At 55.0% G+C, this 10,001-nt stretch overlaps 1 protein-coding gene across 1 annotated transcript; it reads left to right on the top strand.

Annotated features, from left to right (window-relative positions):
• Positions 1-17: 17 nt before the first annotated feature.
• LOC123113779 (uncharacterized) lies at positions 18-8,857 on the top strand. The gene is made up of 3 exons (XM_044535091.1): positions 18-902; positions 5,077-5,541; positions 8,525-8,857. The coding sequence occupies exons 1-3, from the start codon at positions 41-43 to the stop codon at positions 8,626-8,628; spliced, it is 1,431 nt and encodes a 476-aa protein (XP_044391026.1). The 5' UTR covers positions 18-40; the 3' UTR covers positions 8,629-8,857.
• The last annotated feature ends 1,144 nt before the right edge of the window (positions 8,858-10,001 follow it).

Here is a 10,001-nt window from a genome sequence, read left to right as displayed (position 1 = left end):
GGAGGAGGAGGAGGAGACCGACGTCTTCACCGATTGGGCGATGGAGGAGGCCGCCATCTTCCCCGACTGGGCGATGCTGGATCGCATGGGCCGCACCCGCTGCCACAAGGACCTAGACGCTGCTCGTCTGGTTGTCAGCAAGAACAAGACCGCCGCTCGACTCCGCATTGACCGCGGCCTTTCCTTGTACGTGTCCTTCACCCTCGCGGCTCCGGGTGGGGTTTCCTACCTCAACCTCCACTGGCCGTCGGTGGGAGAAGGATCCGATGCCGCCTGTTCCTACGTCCGGGCAACCGACAAAGACCTCGTCCTCTTCGACATCGATGTCCCGACCCGGGTTCCCTACTTCGGCGCCCCGCCAGATCTGTTCGTCTACACGGCCGCCGGTCCTTCCCCCTCGGTGCAGCAGCTCCCTCTGTACCCCAAGGAGAGGATGATAAGTCGGCGGTTCCTGATGGGTAAATTCACCACAGGCATCTTGCGGCTCTCGGACAAGCACTACATCGTTGCCGACCTCAGTGTCCAGGATGGTGGTGCACTCTGCGTCTTCAACTCCTCCTCCCAGACTAAAGAGTGGAAAACCATCCCCATTACACCCGGCCAGATACGTTGGCACCCACCGCAGCAGAACCAGAGCAGTGGCCAGCTCCCCAACCTCTGGTCAACTGACAATGTGCTCGCTTTCAACGACCGTTTCCTGTGCTGGGTTGACTACTTCAGCGGTGTCCTGCTATCTGACTTCTCTTCCACTCTAGGTTCCCCCATGGCGCTCCACTTCGTACCTTTCCCTGGAGAGGAATACCCTGAAGAGGTACGGGGCGCAAGTCAGTTCCCTGGGAGGTTCCGAAGTGTGTCCATCACCCAAGGCAAGATGTGCTTTGTCCACATTGACAATGACTTCCATGAGTCACGCCGGCTACACCAGCCGGTAGGCGCTACTTCCTGCTCCTTGTCGACGACAAGAGCAGGTATATGTGGCTCACACTGCTGACGACGAAGGACCAAGCAGCAACGGCGATCAAGCGGTTCAGGGCTGGAGCGGAGGTGGAGACGGGGCGCAAGCTGCGCCTACTCCGGACTGACCGTGGTGGCGAGTTCACCGTGGCCACGTTCGCTGAGTACTGCGCTGACGAGGGTATCGGCCGTCAACTGACGGCGCCGTACTCACCCCAGCAGAACGGGGTCGTCGAGCGCCGAAACCAGACGATTGTCTCCACCGCGCGCAGCTTGATGAAGGCCATGGGCGTTCCAGCAAGGTTTTGGGGAGAAGCCGTGACCACCGCGGTTTATCTCCTGAACAGATCACCGACGAAGAGCGTGGATGGACAAACCCCATTCGAGGTATGGCACGGCTACAAGCCAGATGTGAGTTATTTGCGTGTCTTTGGGTGTGTTGCACACGTGAAGGTGACCAAGCCGAACCCGGCGAAGCTGGATGATCGGAGCACCCCCATGGTGTTCCTCGGGTACGAGCCTGGGTCGGCGGCATATCGCGTCTACGACCCTGTGAAGAATCGTGTGCACGTGTCGCGCGATGTCATCTTCGATGAAGGCGCTCGGTGGGAATGGAACAAGGAGGGAGCGGCCGCTGACGCCGCGCCGTTCCATGTCGAGGTATACGTGCACCCAGTCACCACGGCGACGACGGCGGCCTACGTCCCTGGCAAGCAGAGTGCGGGGAGCGCGGCTCGTACGGGCCGCACGCCGCCACCCAGCCCTCTCGAGGACTGCACCGCGCCAGGGTCAGCTGCTGCATCTTCTTCAGCTGCTGCGGGGACCAGCGCGGGAGAGGCCTCCCCGACATCCCCAGGGCCACAACACCCGATGATCACGAGGGCACGTCACGGCATCATCAAGCCCAACCCGTTCTACGACGACTACATAACGGGAGATGATGTGGAGGAGCTCGACGACGAGCTGTGTATGGTGGCAGCAGAAGAACCTGTGTCAGTGGACGCCGCGCTGACCCAGGCAGGATGGAAGAGCGCCATGGACGCCGAGCTGGCGTCGATCCGCAGCAACTTTCACGCGGCACAAAACCTCCTCTCGCCATTGTTGAGCTCGCCTAGTTTCTAACAATTGGCATCAGAGCAGCTATCGATCCAGGGCGGTGATGACGTCCAACGACGGCGAACGCACGCCGGCGCCGCGCATCAACATGTCGGGAGGCGACACCGGGGGTGCGGCGGAGAGGGAGCGAGGATGGAGCCGGGGGCGCAGCGTTGTCCGGCGGGGCGGCAAGGAGGTGATCATCCACGAGCGCGTCGTGCAGGAGCGCACGAACTTCGGCGCCAACATCGTCTACCCCACCCTCACAGCCACCAATTACATTGAGTGGGCGCTGGTGATGAAAATCAACCTGCGCGCGCAAGGGTTGTGGGAGGCGGTGTCCGGCATGGGCGAGCCGGGCGATCGCGAGGACATGGCAGCGCTCTCTGCACTGCTGCGTGCGGTGCCCCCGGAGATGGTGCCGGTTCTCGCGGTCAAGGAGACGGCGGCGAACGCATGGGAGGCAATCAAGCTGATGCGCATGGGTGTCAGCCGTGCACGGGAGGCCACGGCGCAGCGCCTCCGCAAGGAGTTTGAGCAGATCGCCTTCAAGGACGGCGAGACGCTCGACGCGTTCGGCATGCGCATCACCAACCTCGCCAACAACCTGCGATCTCTCGGCGACGTAGTGGACGAGGTAAAAATAGTTCAGAAATTCCTTCGTGAAGTGCCTAGCCAGTACGCGCAGATTGCCTGCTCGATCGAGACTCTCCTCGATCTCAACGGCATGTCCGTCGAGGAGTTGATCGGACGCCTGCGCTCCTCGGCGGAAAGATGCTCGATCGGGACGGTGGAGCGCATTGGCAGCCAGCTACTGCTCACGGAGGAGCAGTGGTTGGCCCGCGGCAAGCAGAAGGAGCACGGACAGGGATCCGGCTCGAACGGCGGCGGCTCAAAGAGCAACGGCCGCGGCAAGAACAAGCACAACGGCAACGATCGTCGTGGCCCAAACGGCGAACAGGACAGGTCGGGGATCAAGTGCTACAACTGCAACAAGTATGCATGGCACATATCCCGTGACTGTCCGGAGCCACGACGGGAACGCAGGGAGCGACGCCAGCAAGCTCACCTGGCCGCGGCGGAGGAGGACAAGCCCGACATCGATGGGCCGGCACTCCTGATGGCGGTCACGGACCAGGGCACGACGACGGACGCGCCCACGCCGATCGCGATCGGCAAGCTGGAGCGCGTCAGCCTCGTGGAGGACCGCGTCTTCCTCGCCTCCGCACACCAGGGAAATGACATGTGGGTGCTGGATACCGGTGCCAGCAACCACATGACCGGCCGCCGCGACGTCTTCACCGAGCTGATCACCACGGTGGGCGGCACGGTGAAATTCGGCGACGGGTCAGTGGTGGAAATCAAGGGGCGGGGAACAATCCTGTTTGCCTGCGGCAACGGGGACCATCGAGCGTTGACCGACGCGTACTACATCCCGCGTCTGCGGAGCAACATCGTCAGCCTCGGGCAGCTCGAGGAGAACGGCTGCCGCATCGACCTCGCCAACGGGTTCCTGAAGCTGTTCGACAGGCGACAGAATCTGTTCGTCAAAGTACCACGAGCACGCAACCGGCTGTACACCGTCAAGCTGGACATTGCGAGGCCGGTGTGTCTCGCGGCGGTGCACTCCAATGATTCCTGGAGGTGGCATGCACGCTACGGCCACCTCAACTTCGACGCTCTCAAGAAACTCGCGCGCCATGGCATGGTGCGAGGGCTGCCGCACATCGACCACGTCGAGCAGCTCTGCGACGGCTGCCTAGCCGGAAAGCAGCGTCGAGCACCGTTTCCCCAACAGGCAAAGAAGCGGGCCGAGGACATCCTCGACTTGGTGCACGGGGACATTTGCGGCCCGATCACGCCGGCTACACCAGCCGGTAGGCGCTACTTCCTGCTCCTTGTCGACGACAAGAGCAGGTATATGTGGCTCACACTGCTGACGACGAAGGACCAAGCAGCAACGGCGATCAAGCGGTTCAGGGCTGGAGCGGAGGTGGAGACGGGGCGCAAGCTGCGCCTACTCCGGACTGACCGTGGTGGCGAGTTCACCGTGGCCACGTTCGCTGAGTACTGCGCTGACGAGGGTATCGGCCGTCAACTGACGGCGCCGTACTCACCCCAGCAGAACGGGGTCGTCGAGCGCCGAAACCAGACGATTGTCTCCACCGCGCGCAGCTTGATGAAGGCCATGGGCGTTCCAGCAAGGTTTTGGGGAGAAGCCGTGACCACCGCGGTTTATCTCCTGAACAGATCACCGACGAAGAGCGTGGATGGACAAACCCCATTCGAGGTATGGCACGGCTACAAGCCAGATGTGAGTTATTTGCGTGTCTTTGGGTGTGTTGCACACGTGAAGGTGACCAAGCCGAACCCGGCGAAGCTGGATGATCGGAGCACCCCCATGGTGTTCCTCGGGTACGAGCCTGGGTCGGCGGCATATCGCGTCTACGACCCTGTGAAGAATCGTGTGCACGTGTCGCGCGATGTCATCTTCGATGAAGGCGCTCGGTGGGAATGGAACAAGGAGGGAGCGGCCGCTGACGCCGCGCCGTTCCATGTCGAGGTATACGTGCACCCAGTCACCACGGCGACGACGGCGGCCTACGTCCCTGGCAAGCAGAGTGCGGGGAGCGCGGCTCGTACGGGCCGCACGCCGCCACCCAGCCCTCTCGAGGACTGCACCGCGCCAGGGTCAGCTGCTGCATCTTCTTCAGCTGCTGCGGGGACCAGCGCGGGAGAGGCCTCCCCGACATCCCCAGGGCCACAACACCCGATGATCACGAGGGCACGTCACGGCATCATCAAGCCCAACCCGTTCTACGACGACTACATAACGGGAGATGATGTGGAGGAGCTCGACGACGAGCTGTGTATGGTGGCAGCAGAAGAACCTGTGTCAGTGGACGCCGCGCTGACCCAGGCAGGATGGAAGAGCGCCATGGACGCCGAGCTGGCGTCGATCCGCAGCAACTTTCACGCGGCACAAAACCTCCTCTCGCCATTGTTGAGCTCGCCTAGTTTCTAACAATGAGGAGACAAGCGAAGATGACTGCCCATGTCTTCAGGTTCCTGGGAGACGAAGAAGCCAACCACAGCAGCATCTGGGTCCCAAAAAGATCACCATTTGGACTTTGAACTCTTACAACTTATTAGAGTTCAAGTGGGAGCAACATGGTGTGATCAACCTTGACCTCCTCCAGGCGCAACCTAATTACAAAGCACCTAAGCGTCTTCCTGAGTTCCCAGTCTTCCATGACCCGGATGTTCTATGCTGCCTGTTAAGGGAAGAGGAATTTTATGGCAAAGGGTGGATGATCATGGTTGACATGAAGCAAGCGAATCTGCGGTCATGTACTCAATATGTCAACCGACAGTCCTACTGTGCCAAGTGTGTGGATACGGGCTGTGCTGAGTGTGAGGAGGACAGAGACGAGTTTTCTAATGTGCTCCTACTTCCAACTGTCTTCTCCAAACAATTTGAAAAGCCAACAGGTAACTAGCTAGAAGAAGCTCACCTAATATTCAATTTTCTTTTCTTTTACATATGTTCTTGCTTATATTACATAACATGGTTGCCTTTGACTAGCTTTCTGTTGGATATGGTAGCGTAACACTGGCCTTTTTTTGCTTATTTATCTTACCATATGCTGCCTTATTTATCTTACCTATGATGCAACTCATATGCTGCCTGGTTTGGTGTATGATTTCTCGAGGGTAATTGAACTGTGACTTTGGTTGAATACAGTATTACATAACATGGTTGCCTTTGCTTAGCTTTCTGTTTGATATATGGTAGTGTAACACTGGCCTTTTTTGCTTATTTATTATCTTACCTATGATGCAACTCACATGCTGCCTGGTTGGGTGAACGATTCTCAGCAACTCTTTGCACGCCGACTTCTAGACCCGTACCACTCTACTTATCAGGGTTGTGTGCCCGATGTTATTCCTGTCTCAGAATTTCCAGTTTCCTGCCTTCATCACGGACCTCTAGTGTGGTTGACTAATCACCCCTTGACAAAATATAGTAATATGTTAATTAATTGAACCATTTACCTATATTGTTACCATCTCTGTTTTCAAGGCGTCCCTAAGGCGTCGCCTAGGCGACGCTTAGGCGTCAGGGCGCCCTGCGAGGGCAAGGCGTCCACCTCGCCTTAGGTGGGTGTCTAAGGCGTCCGCCTTAAGCTATAAGGCGTCCGAGGCGTCTGCCTAGGCGTCCGAGGCGTTGCCTTAGTCCATTTTGGACGCCTTAGCTTGCCAGGCAGGCAGGGGAGCTGTTTTAGGCGGGAAACAGAGTTTTGGCGGGAAACTGGAATCATGTTGGCGCCAACAGGTAAGAGGGGAGAAAGAGAGAGAGAGAAACAGCCCCCAATCCACACACTCCTCCCCCTCCTTCTCTTCAGTGGCTCCTCTCCAGCAGATCTGGTTCCTCCTCCTCTCCAGCAGCTCCTCCCCCTCCTCTCCAACGGTTCCTCCTCTCCAGCAGCTCCTCCTCTTCCTCCTGTCCAGCAGCTCCTCCTCATCCTCCTGTCCAGCAGCTCCTCCTCCTCTGCAGTACAGCAACAACAAGCAAGAGCAACAGTATGCCCAATGCGGAGGGGGAGGATTCAGACTACGTTGAGGATGATGATGATGTGAGCAATGACGATCAAGAGCCAACTAATGTTGACCAAGATGGTGAAGACAACACCAATGCCAATGAGTTTGATGATGATGACTTTTGATTGAGACTTTGAGAGTGGAGAGACATGAGAGAGCTGAGCTGGCCACCTTTATCCCTTTTGCTATGCTGGAATTATCTATTATTCTGTTTGTCTTATGTGGACTACTGGACTTGTGTCATTTGAATTGGTTAATGGTTATGTAATATGCCATGCATTGCAGATTGCAGTTGCACTCATACTTGCTATCTTTCTTTCCACTTTTGTTCGCTGCCTCACTTTTATTTCTATTTTTTGTGGAATGTGCACTGGTAAGTGATACATTATTCTAACATATTTGTTCATGACTTCATGTTGATGCAGAATTCTGTTGGGGAGAAAAGCAAGTGCAAAGAGGATGGGGGCTCTACAACAATCAGTTGCAAGGTGTGTATGGCTGTATGCCTAGTTGCTTAATGCCTACCAAATTCTACTTAATTCTGTTGCTTACAAGTCTCTAAGGCGTCGCCTCGCCTTATGCCTCAGCGCTTAGGCAGTGAGGCGCCCCCCCAGCGCCTCGCCTCGCCTTACCGCCTTAAAAACATAGGTTACCATGAATCTTCTGTTGGGCTGTTCAACCGTTTTGAGTTTTAGCCGCTCCAGTTGTGTAGGTGCACTACACTGTATATATCAATAATAGCTCTGGTCCTTCTGTCATTAAGTTGTCCTTGAGACCCTAGAATCCTCTATCTCTCCTTGTTGGATCTTTAGCTCTTTATTTATGGGACGGTACATGTGTAGTTCTTGATTCATTACGCAGCCTTGTGTTGCTACTACTCCGGTGTGCTATTTTGAAGTGAATTCTAGGAACCTCTCTGTTTTGATTGCTCTGTTAAAGGATAAAACTATGCTGTCCTCTATTTTCTATGCCGGAGCAAATGTCTTGTGCCTTTAGATGATAATATGCAATGCTTTTAACACATATTTTTTCTGTTGAACAAAGTTTTAGAATGTGTATGTGTTGGGTTACTTTGGGTCAACCAGGTCACATCTTTGGCTGTTCCTGTTGCAGTCACTTTTGATTCTGATAATGTGTACTCCCTCTGTAAACTAATATAAGAGCGTTTAGATTACTAAAGTAGTCATCTAAACGCTCTTATATTAGTTTAGAGAGGGAGTACCTTTTATACCCGTGTGTAAGTGGAAACTCGGCCAAGGAAAAGCCGTTCTCCCTGCATGGGAATGTCATTAGGTAAAACTCCTGTAGTATTAATTAGCCTCGCTGGCGTTCTCATGTTACTGTCTTTGGCTTGATTCTGGCGACAGGCCTCCCGACTGCCTTAATACATCTTGTCATGCCTAATTCCGACATCCTTGCGTTTGGACTGTTGTCGGGACTCCATGTATTTTAGGTTTGCTGCCTTCAGCCTTTTTTGCCACCTGAATACAGCACCCCTGTGCCGGCCCCGTCTGCGGCACGGTTGCCACCAATCCCCTGCGTGTCAGTTGTAGTCCTTCCAGCTGATTGACAAAGGCGGTGCCTGCTCATTGAGGCCACAAGCGTCACATCATGGCTAATGTGGTTGTTTTCAGACAATGCTTTGATGACAAGTTAGCTCAGAGCTAACCGTGAAGAGATATGGTGCATTAATATTGACCGCAAAGCTGTTTTCTTTTATCAATATACTCCACTGCAGTGCCATTTCTCTTGTTTGTATATTCCTTTTTTTTTGAAAATTATTGTGTACATCATTTATTAAGTTGCAATTCATCTCATCTTCCCATACTGCTTGATGGTGTATATATCTGAGTTTTAATTTTTATTTTCAAAGGGATGGAATTGGACAACGACAAGGTTGGGGTTCTTCTTCCAAAGAAGCATAAGCTGTCTGCAAGGTTTTCTTCAAAGAACCGTAAGATTAAGTGTGCCGTGTAAAAGACCTGGAATCTGGTGACATGGTGTTGAGCATAGTATGGAAGATGATGTTGGTGTTAATGCTTTGATGGTGCACTACAGGCAGAACCAAGCCAACAGGGAAAAATTTGCATTGATGTGAAGAAGATGATGTACTGATGAATACCTTTATCTACCTATTTATTTATTAGAGTAAACGATGCATGTTTCTGGATTATCTAATCTAATCATGATGTAGTGATTGAATATCCCTAAAATTTGTTAGTTTTTTTTTTTTGAAAGTTTTTCTAAGCTCTCTTGAATTAGTTACGAGTTGTTGCTGCCTGCACCTGTCAGTCCCTTCCTCTCGTGTGGCCATATGTGGTTGTACTCGTGTCGTTCACTCGTGTCTTACCCATGTTTCTTCTTGTCTCTTTTCCTCATCTCCAAGCTTGCTTCATCTTGACCTCAATCTAGGATTATTTATTCTCGTCATACGCTGCCTGCCTGCCGCCTCGTGTTCCCTACTTTGCCTCCAGCATCCGCCGCCTGCCCGCCGGCCACGACAGGTACAAGGATAGGGGGAGGTTGCGAGAGAGAGATGCACGGTTAACGGCGACAGCGCGTGAGCCCAAACGGCATGCGGTTGCATCCGCAACAGACGCCTTCCCGATGGTATACTAAATTGTACTCCCTCCGTCCGAAAATATTTGTCCTAGAAATTGTTGTATCTAGACTTATTTTAGTTATAGATACATTTATTTTTTTTCATTTTTAAGACAAGTATATTTGAACGGAGTGCAGAGATATCATTTTGATACTTAGACAACCAGTGAGAGCGAAAAGCAAGTGAATAGAGAAGGGTAGGAGCACTCGCTGCCGGTGAGATGTCGCCCCTCACTTCCTTCTTCCTCCGCCTCATCAGTGAGGACGACCGCCGGGACCGCCTTCTTGCCCGTCGCCGCCGCTGGACGCGGTGTGAGCGCCGCCCGGGGCGCTTACCGCACCCCTTGGCACCGCCGCGTATCCCCCCGTCGGCCTTGACCCGTGGCTGCTCGCCGGCCCGGCCGCGCCGATGCTGCACGCGGAGCCGCATCCGCCCCCTCCTCCGCCGGCGCAGTCGCTGCCTCCGCACACGCCGACGCCCGCTGCCGAGGACGCCGGCCCAAGTCACCGCCCGCCTGGCTACTTTCCCGTGCCAATGCGCACTGAGGTGACCGCGTAGGACGACCGGCGCCTCCGGCGTCATCCGCTTCGGGGCCGAGATCGAATCCTCCAACGGACTCGCCCCGCCGCAGATGGAAACGGCCGCGGGCTCTAGCAGCCGCGCCGAGCGGGCCGTTGCTGCCATCGACCGTTGTTCTAGCTGCCGCACCGGCTCGTGGGCTCCGGCGAGCCTTGGCCTCACCAGCGTC

Source organism: Triticum aestivum, chromosome 5B (genome assembly GCF_018294505.1).
Source record: "Triticum aestivum cultivar Chinese Spring chromosome 5B, IWGSC CS RefSeq v2.1, whole genome shotgun sequence".
Lineage (NCBI taxonomy): Eukaryota > Viridiplantae > Streptophyta > Magnoliopsida > Poales > Poaceae > Triticum > Triticum aestivum.
Note: the sequence above shows the minus strand (reverse complement) of the source record. Positions and strands in the feature narration are given on the sequence as shown.